Source organism: Lipomyces oligophaga, assembly GCF_038497815.1.
Source record: "Lipomyces oligophaga strain CBS 7107 unplaced genomic scaffold V1516scaffold_7, whole genome shotgun sequence".
NCBI classification, from domain to species: Eukaryota; Fungi; Ascomycota; class Lipomycetes; order Lipomycetales; family Lipomycetaceae; genus Lipomyces; species [Lipomyces] oligophaga.
In genome coordinates, this window is record NW_027117791.1 from 834,179 (window position 1) to 849,476 (window position 15,298).

Genomic DNA, 15,298 nt, shown 5'->3' on the forward strand with positions numbered 1-15,298 from the left:
ACCTCGTCGTTCCCGTTTTCAGTCCCTTTCTTCTTCGACAATTCGTGATGCCTGCTCCCCGTCTTATGCCCCGCCTTTCGCGCGCGGCCTTCCGCTCTGCGCGTGCCAACAACCGCTTCTTCAATGCTCCTGTCGCTAGACCCGTCTTCGCGCGCGGTCTCGCTACCGAGGGTGCCATCACCGGTTCTATTCGGTACGTTAATACTTTCTCTTTTGTTCTTGCTTGGAGGTTCTATTTTGATCTTTGGATCTTGGTTCAAATGGTTGATGGTTGTGATGATCTATCGATTGGAATATGTGGATGCGGTCGAGTCCGGTAGTGATGCTTTTTTTCTCGACCTGATCTCTTGGTGAATCGGGTTTATCCTCCGATTGATCGATATTTCAATCAATTGTCCTGCAATTGAGTTAATTATTTTGCTCTCGCATTTTATAATCGATGAATGGTTTCTGCAACAGGTATTGAGAAAGATTACTCTACATTATCGGGCTCGCTCTACCGAGTTGCATGTTCCATTGATACCAATTCTCATCAGTTCATACCAATGCCACGTCAATTGATCTCAAGTTTTACTCAATTCCTCCTACAGTCTATATATTCAATACTAACCGCTAATATAGATCCGTTATTGGTGCCGTCGTCGTATGTATCTTCATTTGGTTTACTCTTTGAGTGCAGATGTAGTTCCTTGTAACCGTCTCTAACCCCTCGACAGGATGTCCAGTTCGAGCAGGACAACCTCCCCGCTATTTTGAACGCTCTCGAAGTCAAGGGCCGTGAAGGTGACAAGCTCGTTCTCGAGGTCGCCCAGCATCTTGGTGAGAATACTGTCCGTACCATTGCTATGGATGGTACTGAGGGTCTCGTCCGTGGCCAGCCCGTCGTTGACACCGGTGCTCCCATCACTATCCCTGTCGGCAGAGGCACCCTTGGCCGTATCATTAACGTCATTGGTGAACCCATTGACGAGCGTGGACCTATCAAGGCCACCAAGTACCTTCCTATTCATGCTGAGCCTCCTGCTTTCGTCGATCAGTCGACCGAGGCTGAGGTTCTTGAGACTGGTATCAAGGTCGTCGATCTTCTTGCTCCCTATGCCCGTGGTGGTAAGATTGGTCTTTTCGGTGGTGCTGGTGTCGGTAAGACTGTGTTTATTCAGGAACTGATCAACAATATTGCCAAGGCTCATGGTGGTTTCTCTGTCTTCACCGGTGTCGGTGAGCGTACTCGTGAAGGAAACGATTTGTACCGTGAAATGATTGAGACTGGTGTCATTAACCTTGAGGGCGAGTCTAAGGTGTCTCTCGTGTTTGGTCAGATGAATGAGCCTCCGGGTGCTCGCGCTCGTGTTGCTCTTACTGGTCTCACCGTCGCTGAGTACTTCCGTGACGAAGAGGGTCAGGATGTGTTGCTTTTCATCGACAACATTTTCCGTTTCACCCAGGCTGGTTCTGAAGTGTCTGCCCTTCTTGGTCGTATTCCTTCTGCTGTCGGATATCAGCCTACTTTGGCCACCGATATGGGTCTCCTCCAGGAGCGTATTACCACCACCACTAAGGGCTCTGTCACCTCTGTCCAGGCTGTCTACGTGCCTGCAGATGATTTGACTGATCCTGCCCCCGCTACCACTTTCGCCCATTTGGACGCTACCACTGTGTTGTCGCGTGGTATTTCTGAACTTGGTATCTACCCTGCGGTCGATCCCCTGGATTCTAAGTCGCGTCTTCTTGATGCTGCCATTGTCGGTGAGGAGCATTACAATACTGCTACCCAGGTTCAGCAGACTCTTCAGGCTTACAAGTCCCTTCAGGATATCATTGCCATTCTTGGTATGGATGAGTTGTCCGAGGCTGACAAGCTTATTGTCGAGCGTGCCCGTAAGATTCAGCGTTTCCTTTCGCAGCCTTTCACTGTTGCCCAGGTTTTCACTGGTATTGAGGGTGCCCTTGTTCCTCTTAAGGACACTGTTAAGTCTTTCAAGGAGATTCTTGAGGGTAAGCACGACCATCTTCCCGAAGCTGCTTTCTACATGGTTGGCGGTATCGAGGATGTGATTGCCAAGGGCGAGAAGCTTGCTGCTGAGTCTGCGTAAACGTATAGTTGCATTGCTCGGGAGAAACTATTTTTGGTTAGGATATCCCGGAACATCATCGACCGATTAGACTTATGAGCTGGAGGCAGGTGTTGAATTTTTCTATTTATTTACCTGGTAGAAGGGTTCGACTAGTAGAAAATGTTTGTAATTGAATTGAAAATTGTCATTATTAAAATTTGACTAGTAGAGTCGGTTTAGGTTCTCGTTGGGATAGTTTGCCTAGTCAAATAATACTGGAAATTTATCTTAGCCAGCCAAGTAGAAACACTGCAGTAATCCGATTTAGCATTAAAGTAAAGGAATTTACTTGACAACAACTCCACATTCGTTAAGATTATTGTTGTTGAAAGTGTGAGAATCAATAACTATTTCACTAGAGGATGATATTTCAAAGACGACTGTGACGGCCCATAAGATAACTTAACGTGCTGAGGATCAGAATGGAAGATCCCCCGGTCGAGCATACGGCCTCGATTATTGGGATAGTAACTGCTATCAGTGGGAATGTGGTTATTTCAATTGCTTTGAATTTGCAGCGCTACGCACACTTACGGTTGAAAAAGGTGGATGATGACAACGGCCATGGTGATGTAGTGATAAATGAACACCGTGAGGGTGAGATAGAAAGTGAGGAAGCCGAAAATGAGACTGGCTTTGATAGTGATTTTCTAGATAGTGCTAATGCACACGATGAATTATGTGGCGGATTATCGGAAGAAGTGTCAGAACCACTGTCGGAAAGTGTACCAGATGTCGAGATTCAAGATCGCGGCGATTCTGACATGCAGGAGCCCAATGGACACAGATTTGACAATGAACAAAACAGTGGATCAGGTCTTCTCCCAGCTCTGAACATATCCCAAGCGCCTCTACGGTCGACAAGATCAAGCATTAGTATTGTCGCCAAGACGCGGACGCGACAGTCAAATACTACAACTTCGGTCGCAGACTCAGTGTCGACTAAACTCAGCGATCGGTTTCACGTCCCGAGATACATGAAGAACGGATATTGGTGGCTGGGTATTTTGTTGATGGTGTAAGTTTTATTTGGGTTTTGGAGCGAAAGAGAGGGTACTAATATGGTTTTAGTGCAGGGGAAGCTGGAAATTTCATTGCGTATGGATTTGCACCGGCCTCGACGGTTTCTCCGTTAGGGGTCGTTGCATTGATTTCCAATTGTATTATCGCGCCGATATTTTTCCACGAGCAGTTTCGACTGCGCGACTTATTCGGCGTTTTAATCGCCATTGCTGGTGCAGTGGTCGTGGTCTTGGCGTCGAATTCGCAGGAAGATCAGCTAGATCCTAGGCGGATTCTTGCTGCTGTTCGACAACCAGGGTTTTTGATCTACGCCGGGGTTACTGGTCTATTGATCATAGTGTTATCTGGGTCGAGTACCAAGTATGGCAATCGGTTTATATTCATAAACATCTTTCTTGTTGCGTTGTTCGGCGGATATACGGCGCTCGCGACGAAAGCACTATCTAGTCTGGTCACTTACACTTTGTATCGGATCTTCACGTTTTGGATCACTTACGTCCTGATCGCGATTCTCGCCGTGACTGCTGTTTTGCAGGTGAAGTATCTTAGCAGAGCACTGCAGCAGTTTGGGTCTACAGAAGTAATTCCTACTCACTTTGTGTTTTTCACTTTGTCAGTCGTTGTCGGGTCAAGTATATTGTATCAGGATTTCGACGGCGAGACTGAGGATCAGGTTACACGGTTTGTCGTGGGTTGTCTGTTGACGTTTATCGGAGTGTATTTGATTACTTCCAAACGGGCATCTAAGGGCGACTCTGCAGTGAGTTCGGAAGAAGATGTTCTGTCGCCTGTAAGGACCTCAGCAAGTCGTGATTATGGTTCTGGGATTCAGACGCCTTCGTTATACAGGCCAAACTTGGGAACTCCTGATGTTGATCCTGCTGTTAATCGTCAAATCAGGTTGACTACATTGACCTCCACTACGACTGCTACTCCATTGCAACGATTAACAATAAACACTTCGTTCGATGGAACAGAAACAACCGCTTTACTAACTCAGCTGGAAAACCAGCGAACAATGAGTCCAGGAACAACTAATCGAGGCTATGTTCCTGGAGCAGGCAGTATGGGTTTGCTGGTAGAGTCGTATGTTCGTGACCAAGCCAATCTCTGGCAGACAAGTTCAAAGAAGTCTAATTCAGGTTCTCGGCGACGAAAAGCGTTAGTGTCAGTTGAGGATTCTGACACTCCATTGCAGCCAGTGAAGTCGACTGACTCGGGGGAGAGTGGAATTCAAAATGGGTTATAAGTAAGCATTAGGGTCATATGGCATTGAGAGGAAGATATGAATTATGGATGTATGTGAATAATATGGTTATATCAATATATGAATGAATTGCAATGTGCATGACTTATATTCCTGAACTTATTCCATCTGCTCGCCGGGGATAAGCAAGATTTATCGCCAAGATGATTATCTGTGAGTTCAATATATAAGCACATCCTTGTATATATTTTAATGTTTACTGATTATTGTCGAATCAATACTTAGTGACCTCCACTTGGCAAAAACTGTTCAATCGCACAATAAATAATAAACGCTCCAGTAGCAATCCCAAATCCAGGAAACATTCCCTTCATTCGATTATATCGCGAAAACTGACCGGTGTATCGCCATGCTTCTCTGTAGCACATCTGCATTAACAAAATCCAACTTCTGAGTTTTCGTTCAGCGATATGACACGTACCTCCGTTCCCATGGATCCTTGATAGCAGCACGAAGAATAAAAGATGAACGCATATTGTCTTTATTGTCGTCTTTTCGCTTAGAGTAATTGCAAAGAGATGATTCACAGTGATTAAATGGTTTGTTCTGATTTCTGCTGAAATTGATTGGTCGAGTAGATTTGAGTCATGTGATTGAGTCACATGATTTCACCTGATTCTGTGGATGACTCCAAAGAGAGCACTTTGAGAGTTCTATACGAAGAGTTAGAACAGCTACCTGCAGAGAACAGAGAATCAGACTCGACAAGACGAAAGGACGCGATTTGGACGACGATTAAACCGGTTCGCTGATTTTGCTGAATTTATCGGGCTACTATTGATCAAGATCTGTTTTGCTGGGTCAAATTTCTCGCCAGGCCAGATCAGGATCAAGCAAATGTACCTACCTCGCCAGTTTTGAAATCGACAATTTGATATTTAGATTACAACTAGATTATAAACGGAAAAGAAGAAGAGAAATATGACACCTGCTCCACCTTCGCAGCTAGGAATGCCTGGGTTTCAGCCGTCGAACTTGATACCGAGAGCATTTGGCGGCGTGTTCCCGATGGCAAACTCACATACGGGCCACATGGGGGCTTTTTCGCAGCAGCTTCCACCTCCGCAGATGAACTCTGGTGTTCATCAATCTGCTGCTGTATTACAGCAACAGGCACAGGTTCAGGCACAAGTAGCGCAGGCCGCGCAGGCGGCTGCGGTTGCTGCTGCTGCTGCCTCGGTGCATACACCCCAGATGCCTCATCAGGCAGGACTCCAGACCAACCTCCAGGGAGGTTTGCAGGCATCGATGCCCTCTCCTCAAGTTGCTGCACTGGCTTCCTCAGTTATTCGAGAAGTCTGGCGATCGAATTTTGAGCAAGAAATGCAACTTGTCCGGGAAATGTGCGAGCGGTTCAGATATGTCTCAGTGGTATGTTCCCAAGCTGATGCATGAAGTATCAAATATTGAAATCATGATAGGATGCAGAGTTTCCGGGCATTGTAGCCCGCCCCATGGGTTCATTCAAAACCACATTCGATTATCATTATCAAACTTTAAGATGTAATGTTGATCTATTGCATGTGGTCCAACTGGCTATCACATTCTCCGACCAGAATGGCCATTTTCCAGAAGGATTACCAAGTACATTTCAGTTCAACTTTAAATTTAATTTGGGGTATTTCTGCCCTTTCCTTTTTTCACTTTCGATTTGCGGTACTAATACTAAATAGCGAGGAAATGTATTCAGCGGAATCCATAGATTTGATGACGAAATCTGGGATTGATTTCAAAAAGCATGAAGAGTTTGGCATCGATCCATTCGAGTTTGCGGAGCTGTTCATTACGAGCGGGATTGTACTAGATAAACAGATGAAGTGGATGACGTTTCATAGTGCATACGACCTGGGGTATCTGATATCGATGATGACGAACACGGCGCTACCGAGCGAAGAGGAACAATATCTATCACTAGTGCACACTTTTTTCCCGAATTTCTACGATGTCAAACTGATGCTGCGCTACTCGCAAATCAAAAATATCAAAGGTAGTCTGCAAGAGCTTGCGGACGAGCTGCGGATTTCTCGGATCGGACCATCTCATCATGCAGGAAGCGAGTCCTTGCTAACGCAACAATGCTTCTTCCAGTTACAAAAATTCACGCAAGACGTAGCCGAGGAAAATTACATGTGAGTTCGGGCATCAGACTGCGGCTTTCGTGTACTAATTTTCTAGGAATCAAGTGAGCGGGTTGGCGTAGTATTGGGTTTGTACGGATTTTTATTCGCTTGTTGTATATTAAACGTCTGTAATTGCGAGAGTAAATGTGTACACTAATTAATTCACATTAATATCCTTCGCTTTTTTTGTTTGACTTCCGGCTCATCGTAATCTACTACGCGAACTTCTCCATGCATCCTTCTAGCGACAGGCATTTCGGGGTTTTGCAATTTAGCTTGTGTTTTCCTTCTCGATGCGCCAGAAGACTGTTGTCCTTCCTGTCCAACAGAAGCAGCAACTAAATCTATATCTGCTGTGATGTCGTCGTCAATGTGTCGAACCTTTGGTGGCTTTTCAAGAACGCTGATAGCGCCTCTTCTTGATACTCCTCGAGAAAAGAAAACATGTACAGAACCAGTAGTACTACCGACGATGATTTGGTTTAATGTAGAGCTCCACTTCACCGTTACCGGAGACAGACTTGCAGATGGTTGCTTTTGCTCGGCATCACCGAATTGAGTGCTATCATCGAGAGCTAATTGCGTGACAGTACTTAGATCGGATTTGTCTAATATATGGACATGGCCCTTGCTCGACGAATCGAAAGAGGAAGTGCCGGTGACTAGATACCTGCCATCAGGGCTTAGGTCAATATTTGTCTCCGGTATTGAGTTTAATAATCCTGAACGAATTAAGACTGGTGATTTGAAACTCCTCACATCCCATAATTTCACGCAGCCTCCAGAGAGGTCAGAACCTCGAGTGACAATCGTGTTTTCGTCCGCATAGAGCACTGAGGAAGTCCAGGACTCTGCGACGTGTGCATCGGGTATAGACGCGACAGGACGACTATAGGGTCCGGAGGCCGACCAATATGACAATGACCCGTCTGTGCTGACGCCGGCAATGTACTTTCCATCAACTGGTCTCCAGGACATACTCGAGACGCGCGGTTTAACTCGGGGATTCAGACGACTCGGTTTCACAATGATGACATGGTCCTGCGTCCGCCGATATTTGTTCACATCCCAGATTCGAATTGTGCCATCCACTGATCCCGTAGCAAATCTCTCCGCAGAGCTGCTAGGGTGGAAACTGGCCGCAGTGATCTCGGCTAGGTGGCCGGACGTGTTGTTCAAGTCCCGAATATACATGTCTCCGCGAACACATTCTCCCCTGATCGTCTTAGTTTTTAGCGCAAAGAATATAAATGCAACTCACATTTCTATTCCATCGCGAGTATATAGTTTTGCCTGACTAGAAGTAGTTGCCGTTAAAAGAAGATCACCGGATCCAGGATAGAAATCAAGAGCTCGAACAAGATGTGACTCGGTGGGTTCTAGCGACCGAAATGGTCGCAGATGAAGTGGATTCATACCCGAAAAATCCCAAATATCAAGATTGAAGTCATGGGAACCCGTAGCGAGTCGAACTCCAGAAGAGTCTATAGCGAGTGCCGATATTATCTATACTGTAAGATTGATTGAATACTGGTAAACAGGAATTCGGTACCTTATTATGCTCTTTCAGTAGTAGGTCGTGCGAAATTGGAAGATCTTCCAATTCGTCATCACTACTCGAATCATCGCCGCTATTCTTCTCGGTTTCTTTATTAATTCTTTCAATATAGTCCTTCCGTAAACATTTCTTTAGAAATGGTTCTGGATCATGCTTTGCAGTTTGCTTCCCAAATCCTGCAGGCAAAAACCTTCTCAGCTCATCAGCTTCGTCGTCTGAGTTCTGCATTTATTTGCTATTTCGCTGTTAAATCTACAAATAGTTATCAAACATATATAAGCTTTCAAATCAAATACTTGAGCATGTGCACGTGACGGCTGGGACTAGTTCGAGATCTATTGTGAGGTTGCACTTTCTCGAAAAATATACTTCAGGATTCGAAATTGTTCATTAATTGAGCCAAGTTGACTGGGCATCTCGTGTATTTTGCGGATGACATTAGGATTGAGTGGAGTTTTGACGGTTTGTTTGCCATTCGAATCGTTTAAAGCCTGTAGGTTTTGATTGAGTGAGCTGAATTGGAAATAAGGATTTATTGATTTTTGGGCTGAAGTATCAAGATCCGCAAACTCGCAAGATAGCAAGATTAATTGAACAATTATGACCGACCGACGAAATTACAGTCCCGGTAGAAATCCGAGATTCGAGCCGAACGACCACGTTGGTGGCCATAACGGTGCGCACGGTGGGTTTGACTGGATCGTGGGATTGAAAGTCAAAGTGCTCACAACACTTGAGGATGAGATCGTCGGTCGTGTTTATACGTATTGTACTCAGACAAACACCCTTTCAGTGATCGAGGACGAAGAAGACTCGAAGAATAGCACGAGAAACGTTCGAATCATTAAGGCGCCTTTTATTCGGGATCTTGTCGTTTTAGAGAAGCGGCCAGCCGATGTCTCGAAATTATTGTCTTCAGCTAGCGAATCCAATGGAGCCAAACAGTTTGGCCCAGCTAGTGCATTTTCCCGTGTCGAGCCGACAATTGGGCCAGTCAATCTTGGCTCGCTTGCACAAAAGCTAGACTCGGCGACACGAGCGGCAAATATCAAGATCAGTCAGAAGGGAGTCGGCGTAACTCAAGAAGCTCAAGATCTATTTGATGCATTAGCAAAATTGTGAGTTGGAGTTAATTATGCCTTTATTTGTGCTGAAAAGCTAATTTTAGACTACCTACGCATTGGGTTGGTAAATCCATACTTGTTCTGGACGAAGTCACCATAGATCCCCCATATACATCTCAATCGTGCCGAGCAGATACCCAATCACCTGCTCTTGACCGTATAAAACATGTAGTAAGTTAATTTATGTTTCTATTATCATGATTACCATGTTCTAACAATTCAGGTCGATGCTGAACGGAAACGGCAGGAAGACATCCGCCATGCACGGTCAAAGTTTTCAGAGGAACGTAAGGGTGGATAATTATTATGGTCTTTTTAGCTATTAATAGATTCATTATATAAGTGTATTTGTTCAATTGGTGCATTTGAGATCGACGTCGTTTCTCAAGAGTTCAAGCAGTTTTTTGATATTTTCAGTGTAACTTGATAATGCGAACTTTGCTTATCAGCTACTACGCGATTAAATATATTCTAAGATATATATACACATATATTTTAATCTTCATGAATATTGACTGTTCTCTATTAATATATCCGGATTAGGCAATTGGATATCATGTGACTGATATGATATAATGACGAACTAGATAAGGATGATTTGGTATTAAGCCGATCCGATAATTATAGAAGATCAAGCAAATTATTGACAGGTATATCAAACGGATCCGTACGTCGAAAATTTCAGCGTGATCGAACTGAGAAAAAGCGGCCATTCTAGTTGCCACCTCGGCTGAGATAAGGTATCAGGATCGATATCAGATTATACATCTAGACGGAATGGCCAGAATCCGACTCGAAAATCTTCCAAATGAAGTGATCCAGGAAATGCTCCTTCACTTGGACATTCCAGACTTACTAGCTGTCAGTCGGACCTGTCATAGACTGCGCGATCTGGCGCGAGATATCGATCTTCACAAGCAATTACGAGCACGGCGACCGTCCATTCTCGCCTCGTTGCTCTCATTTCCGCGGCCCACTGAACACGATTTATTATCGCGCAACATCTTATTGTTTCCCATCAGACTCGCACACAGGTTTCATCGCGCGGCAGCCTCGTTGCGATTAGCCCTAGTCCGATCCAGTCTTCGCCGCGGTCTTGCTCGACGTCCTGAGTTATCCGAGCTCATCAAGCGAGGCGTCTATCCCGCTACCGATGCTCGCGTATCGTCAGTTCTCGCAGGCCGCTGCCATGACCTCGAGAGAGCATCAAGTAAGAGTTCGATCTCAAGTATGTTTAAACGCCGCTGTCGAAGAGCGACTTGCTCTATCGCAATGCAGGACTCGACACCTAGTGTATCGACGTTAGTTGCTAGATTCTCCAACATACAGCAACATGAGCGACCTACACGACAGGCCAGAGATGCTCCTTCTCGTGCAAAGGTTTATCGATTGCGCATGTTCTTTGAAAGACTAACCCGTCAGAGATGACTCGTCTTCTCAGAAGATTTGGAGACCAGTGAAGTTGGCATACTTTTGTTATTGGAGTTGTTTGGCGTTGGTTAGGATGCTATTACGTTGAAGTTGCGAGTAGATGTTACATCGTAGAGGGGTAAAGGGAAATAATTGTCAAATAACGTAATATAGGTAATATAAGTAATATAGGTAATATAGGTAATACTGTACAATCACTCATTCCCATCTTCGTCCTCGCTCGGCTTTGCAAGACCAAACTTCTTGAGTAACATCTCTATCTCGGCTGGTTTCCAAAGATGACAATAGACCTGACCCTCTTTGTCTTTCTCAACGGTTGCAAACTCGATCTTGTCACTCGTGAGCGTCGTCGCATCCATAGTCTTGCTCAGAACTTTTATCGCTAATTCACATGCTTCCGCCAGCTTACAGTCCTCCTTATAGTCTTGTTTTAGTAATGTCTGCGCAGTAGCGTTGTTCGCGCCCACTGACGTAGCTTTCCACCCACCATAGTTACCGGACGGGTTCGACTGATAAAGCTGAAATTCGTACTTTGGGTCCCAGCCAGCATAAATAAATGAGACACCGAAAGGACGCAAACCACCATGCTGAGTATATCCCTGTTTAAGATCACATAGTCTACGGACTAACTGCTCGCAAGATATCTCCTCGTTGTACAGCTTCAGATAGTCCTGCGAGTAGACTCGAGCGTAGTTTACCAGAATACTGGCATCAGATGTCAAGCCTGCAACACCGCAAATCATATTTCTAAACTGTTAGATCCCAACATCTCCTTCCTCCGTTACCTTCTCATATTCTTGTTAGCTTACTTATTGATTGTATAGAGCTTCTCCGCAGAAGTGTCCTGCTCCAGCAGCTTACTCGTGACCTTGCGCTCAGCAGCAAGTACGATCCCATCTTCAGCAAGAATCCCGATCGACGTTCCTGCATGTGATATCGCTTCCAAAGCATATTCGACCTGAAATTGCCAATTCCAATGTCAGATCATGAAAATTCCCAATATACATCGACTCCATCAAATTCATATTTCTCGGAAACATACCTGATATAGACGTCCTTCTGGCGAGAAAATGGTCGTGCGACTATCGTATCTTCTGCTCATTTCTAGAATCTGATATAGTATACTCTACTTGTGCGTCTTGTATGGCTTAATTGTGCAAATCAACTGATTTACGTAGCTAATTGGATAGATCGATGTTCTTCGCTGACAACCGTGTCAGTATTTTGAGTGAGCGCCGCTCATGGGAATATGTGGGACTACTCGGAACATTGTGGAATGGTTATATACCCTCTGGTTACATTGGTGTTTGCCTTTTAGAATATGCTACGGGCTATTATTGATGCAGAATGTGGTAGACCAGTCAGCTACGAAAAGTAACAGTCAATGGGCCTTGTCGATTCAATTGCGGTTTAATGATCTAAGTAATAGAAAGTCACAGCTTCAACCAGCTCGTTCCGACGAAGATCAGCATGAGCAAGTCCGACCAAAGTCCACTATTACCAGGTTGGACTCAACATGTGGCTCCTTCGGGACACTATTATTACTATAATAAAGAAACAAAGCAGTCGACCTATGTTCGGCCTGTGTTAACTGAAGTGGAACTTGAGGCTGGATTTGCTGATACGACTAAAGCTGTCGAGATTGAACGTGACGAACCTGACCAAGATGAACAGGAAGTAATAAGGCAGAGATATATAGATAGCCTTCCGCGAGCGAATGAGATCGCTGCTTGGTCTTCGGCGTATTCGAAATCAGGAGTGGGATTGGTGACCACAGATTCGCACTTGAAAGCCAGTTCTGTACAGGTTGAGCGACGGAAAAAGAAGGAAATTCCAAGAATAGTACGAGATATTCCTGGTGCAGATCCTTGGTGTCTGGTTGTTACAAATCTAGGAAGACCGTATGTGTTTAATAAAGAGTCAAAGAAATCGCTGTGGATGCCGCCGGATGACGTTCAACAGGCATTGGACAAGTTACCGCGACGCGATCTTATTTTGCTGATTGCTCGATCCAGAGGATGGAATGGAGATCGGTCAGCGGTATCTGTTAAGATTGGGTCTGACTCCGCAACTGCTGCAGATAGTGCCAGTTCTGAAAAAATAATGAGTAGTGCTCCAACTTCCAAATCTGAAGACTATGACGATTTAAACGAAGGGGATCTGATTGAGCCCGATGTACCCCAGTTCAATAGTGGAATCATTCGACAGCGAAATCGAACTCCTCAATCTGATTCTGATTCTAACAGTGGAGCAGAGTCTGAATCCGAATCTGAATCCGAATCTGAATCCGAATCTGAATCCGAATCTGAATCCGATTCAGGCTCTGAAGAGAATGATGATGGAAATGTAGATGAGGAAGAAGCAGATGATGAAAATCCTGTTGAATTCAACGAAGACGATATCGAATACCAGATCCAAGCCATGCTAGCCGAAAATCCAGATATTTTAACGGGCTACGATGAAGACTCTGAAGAAATCCCCTATGAGCAACGACTTCAACAATTTGCTGACCTGCTCAACGACTCGAATATAAACCCATATTCTCCTTGGGACAATGAGATGCCCAGCCTAGTATCTGATCCCAGATATTTACTGCTAGAAACAGGGAGCGAGCGAAAAGCTGCTTTCGAGAACTGGAGTAAGCAGAAAATTTCTCAACTCAAACAGTTCAAAGCAGCTCAACCTGAATTGACTCCCGAACAAATGTATTCCGAATTTCTACACCAATACGCGACTCCGAAACTGTACTATCTCGAATTCAAAAGGAAGTATAGAAAAGATCCGGGATTTAAAGACGTTCGTCTCTCGGACCGGGAGAAAGAGAAAATGTATCGACAGTTTATAGAGAAACTAAAGAAAAAATAACATTAAATTAATTGTACAATACATCCCAAACTCCTAGCAGGAACAACAAACTCCGTAACGAAAAAAAACAACCATAATCTATTCATTGAGTCTTCTTGATCTCTGTCGGCTTCTCGGTTTTTCGATCCGACGTCGATTGAGCTGAATTAGAAATGTCTGGATCAGCGGACTGCAGAGTAATGACATCGACATCGTCATCATCGGCAGACGCCATACTCGTACTTTCTGGTGTTACTAACGGACTCGGCGGTGAAGAACTATTATGCCAGGTGGCCACGTCCGACTGCAATTTGCCCAGTTCAGATTGAAACCGACGGCCAAACACGTCGATGTAGTATGTCGCACCATTATATGACGCAATCATAAATATCGAAAAAACAAAAGTGGCCGACAAGTATTCATAGCGATACCAAAGTGGACAAGGAATCATTGTCAGCATTTGATATCCAAATTGAATCAGCGTAAACGCAAATACCGGAAATGGTTCAGGAAGACTGTTGACAAATCGTCCAAGCCTTGTATCGCGATAACTCCGGCGTAACCATTCAAAACTAGTTAGCCGGCCCGCTTTTATCTTATCTTTGCGACGAACCGTGATGAATATGTGATATAACGTTTGCCATATTATGTACCAGAAGCTCGCCCAAAGCATACCCTCTACTAAGTCAAGAGATTGAAGACTGGCAGCTCCAGGAAACCTTTCGTGGAGATAGTCATCTTCAAGTTGAAAGTGAATGCAATGCAACACGACAGGAGGCAGCACGTGAATAAATGTGCTTGTAGTTTTGTCGATGCTATGCAGAACCAGCGAGTTGCGCCAAGTGATCACCGCCCAGGCAAGAGTGCCATATGACAGGCAATAGCACGCCAAAAACAGTCTTCTTGAACCTGGCCATATCCAAATCCAAGCTATTAACAGCAGATTCACAAAATAACACAAATCGGCCAGAAAATATTGATATGCTCGCTTGCGATAGGAATATACCCGAATTGGCATCAGAATCATGAGCTGAACTGAGTAGAACACGCAGAACCACTCTGGATGCGCACCCAGCAATAGGCCAGCGAAAAAAACGTTTGCGAGTCCATACGAAAATACAAGCTTCTCTCGCTGGCTGACTATTCGAGCGTCTTCCCATTTACTCTCCCATCGTTGAATCGATTTCAGTAGCTGTCGTTTAACCCGGTCAATATCGTCTTCATGACCTCGCAATACGCGATTTCGAGATCGCATAGCCATATCTTTAATTTCCCCTCCAGTCCTGCGAACAGAATTATTCAGTTGGTTGATTTTCGTCGTCAGTGCAAGATTATCTAGCAGATCAAGAACAGACATCCGATCAAAAGGTACTTCCACACTTGAGGGCGTTACGGCACCACTGTCGTCTAGCGACGACCGTGAGGAGGACATTGAAGCAGTTCGTCTAGAACCATTTTTCACGTCTGTTGACGATAATTCCGGCGATTCCATGTTCTACCGTATTATTCTAAACAGGACGGGACACCTGAATCTCCACTGTCTGATCCAGATAAATCCAATTCTAGCCGTTAGACCGAACGAAGGTCACAAAATCTCAAATTGATTATTTATATAGCAATAAATGAACAAGGCGGACAAAAATATGCCTTCAGAATCTAAAAATAAAGAACAGAGCAGTCATTGGAGCCAGAAATATTTCAAATTAAATGGTTTTCAAAAATGTTTCCCCGCGACTTCTGCCGTGCCAACTGAGCACGTGCAAAAACTCATAGTTACCCAGCCCTTTGAAACATCGATGTTTAAAGAGCTATAAAAA

The 15,298-nt window shown here is 44.6% G+C and overlaps 10 protein-coding genes across 10 annotated transcripts; 6 read left to right on the forward strand and 4 right to left on the reverse strand.

The window, feature by feature from the left end:
- Positions 1-616: 616 nt before the first annotated feature.
- Positions 617-2,093, forward strand: V1516DRAFT_628395 (P-loop containing nucleoside triphosphate hydrolase protein; the record flags this gene model as incomplete). The annotated part of the gene is made up of 2 exons (XM_066919839.1): positions 617-643; positions 717-2,093. Coding segments are annotated over 2 exons (1,404 nt in total), but the record flags the coding sequence as incomplete, so codon positions are not given.
- Positions 2,094-2,371: 278 nt separating this feature from the next.
- Positions 2,372-4,570, forward strand: V1516DRAFT_642025 (magnesium transporter NIPA-domain-containing protein). Its single transcript, XM_066920112.1, has 2 exons — positions 2,372-3,132; positions 3,186-4,570. The coding sequence occupies exons 1-2, from the start codon at positions 2,537-2,539 to the stop codon at positions 4,384-4,386; spliced, it is 1,797 nt and encodes a 598-aa protein (XP_066775818.1). The 5' UTR covers positions 2,372-2,536; the 3' UTR covers positions 4,387-4,570.
- V1516DRAFT_655389 (NADH-ubiquinone oxidoreductase B12 subunit family-domain-containing protein) lies at positions 4,406-4,933 on the reverse strand. Its single transcript, XM_066920325.1, has 2 exons — positions 4,826-4,933; positions 4,406-4,761 (listed from the first exon to the last, which is right to left on the reverse strand). Exons 1-2 carry the CDS (start codon positions 4,876-4,878, stop codon positions 4,626-4,628), a joined length of 189 nt encoding a protein of 62 aa, XP_066775819.1. The 5' UTR covers positions 4,879-4,933; the 3' UTR covers positions 4,406-4,625.
- Positions 4,934-5,436: 503 nt separating this feature from the next.
- Positions 5,437-6,537, forward strand: V1516DRAFT_628595 (ribonuclease H-like domain-containing protein; the record flags this gene model as incomplete). Its single annotated transcript, XM_066919848.1, has 3 exons — positions 5,437-5,775; positions 5,826-6,022; positions 6,078-6,537. 3 exons carry the CDS (start codon positions 5,437-5,439, stop codon positions 6,535-6,537), a joined length of 996 nt encoding a protein of 331 aa, XP_066775820.1.
- On the reverse strand, positions 6,462-8,433 carry V1516DRAFT_680312 (WD40-repeat-containing domain protein; the record flags this gene model as incomplete). Its single annotated transcript, XM_066923065.1, has 3 exons — positions 8,077-8,433; positions 7,786-8,030; positions 6,462-7,740 (listed from the first exon to the last, which is right to left on the reverse strand). Coding segments are annotated over exons 1-3 (1,528 nt in total), but the record flags the coding sequence as incomplete, so codon positions are not given.
- A 249-nt stretch (positions 8,434-8,682) lies between these two features.
- On the forward strand, positions 8,683-9,507 carry V1516DRAFT_628687 (anticodon-binding domain-containing protein; the record flags this gene model as incomplete). Its single annotated transcript, XM_066919857.1, has 3 exons — positions 8,683-9,200; positions 9,251-9,377; positions 9,430-9,507. The coding sequence occupies 3 exons, from the start codon at positions 8,683-8,685 to the stop codon at positions 9,505-9,507; spliced, it is 723 nt and encodes a 240-aa protein (XP_066775822.1).
- Positions 9,508-9,983: 476 nt separating this feature from the next.
- On the forward strand, positions 9,984-10,634 carry V1516DRAFT_628152 (uncharacterized protein; the record flags this gene model as incomplete). The annotated part of the gene is made up of 1 exon (XM_066919825.1): positions 9,984-10,634. One exon carries the CDS (start codon positions 9,984-9,986, stop codon positions 10,632-10,634), a length of 651 nt encoding a protein of 216 aa, XP_066775823.1.
- A 74-nt stretch (positions 10,635-10,708) lies between these two features.
- V1516DRAFT_708616 (nucleophile aminohydrolase) lies at positions 10,709-11,845 on the reverse strand. Its single transcript, XM_066924199.1, has 3 exons — positions 11,680-11,845; positions 11,447-11,595; positions 10,709-11,384 (listed from the first exon to the last, which is right to left on the reverse strand). Exons 1-3 carry the CDS (start codon positions 11,737-11,739, stop codon positions 10,832-10,834), a joined length of 762 nt encoding a protein of 253 aa, XP_066775824.1. The 5' UTR covers positions 11,740-11,845; the 3' UTR covers positions 10,709-10,831.
- Positions 11,697-13,543, forward strand: V1516DRAFT_534134 (uncharacterized protein). Its single transcript, XM_066919167.1, has one exon. The coding sequence runs from the start codon at positions 12,108-12,110 to the stop codon at positions 13,500-13,502; it is 1,395 nt and encodes a 464-aa protein (XP_066775825.1). The 5' UTR covers positions 11,697-12,107; the 3' UTR covers positions 13,503-13,543.
- On the reverse strand, positions 13,476-15,208 carry V1516DRAFT_680323 (uncharacterized protein). The gene has a single exon (XM_066923066.1). It carries the CDS (start codon positions 14,971-14,973, stop codon positions 13,585-13,587), a length of 1,389 nt encoding a protein of 462 aa, XP_066775826.1. The 5' UTR covers positions 14,974-15,208; the 3' UTR covers positions 13,476-13,584.
- Positions 15,209-15,298: the final 90 nt, after the last annotated feature.

What these genes read in the sequence shown, in the direction of transcription:
- V1516DRAFT_655389 (XM_066920325.1), bottom strand. Translation starts at nt 4,878, where the DNA reads ATGCGTTCATCTTTTATTCTTCGTGCTGCTATCAAGGATCCATGGGAA. An exon ending in AAGGATCCATGGGAACGGAG is followed by an intron (nt 4,762 to 4,825) that starts GTACGTGTCATA and finishes GATGTGCTACAG; the next exon opens with AGAAGCATGGCGATACACCG.
- V1516DRAFT_642025 (XM_066920112.1), top strand. Translation starts at nt 2,537, where the DNA reads ATGGAAGATCCCCCGGTCGAGCATACGGCCTCGATTATTGGGATAGTA. An exon ending in CTGGGTATTTTGTTGATGGT is followed by an intron (nt 3,133 to 3,185) that starts GTAAGTTTTATT and finishes ATATGGTTTTAG; the next exon opens with TGCAGGGGAAGCTGGAAATT.
- V1516DRAFT_708616 (XM_066924199.1), bottom strand. Translation starts at nt 11,739, where the DNA reads ATGAGCAGAAGATACGATAGTCGCACGACCATTTTCTCGCCAGAAGGA. An exon ending in CAGAAGGACGTCTATATCAG is followed by an intron (nt 11,596 to 11,679) that starts GTATGTTTCCGA and finishes TGGCAATTTCAG; the next exon opens with GTCGAATATGCTTTGGAAGC. An exon ending in AAGCTCTATACAATCAATAA is followed by an intron (nt 11,385 to 11,446) that starts GTAAGCTAACAA and finishes CTAACAGTTTAG; the next exon opens with AAATATGATTTGCGGTGTTG.
- V1516DRAFT_534134 (XM_066919167.1), top strand. Translation starts at nt 12,108, where the DNA reads ATGAGCAAGTCCGACCAAAGTCCACTATTACCAGGTTGGACTCAACAT.
- V1516DRAFT_680323 (XM_066923066.1), bottom strand. Translation starts at nt 14,973, where the DNA reads ATGGAATCGCCGGAATTATCGTCAACAGACGTGAAAAATGGTTCTAGA.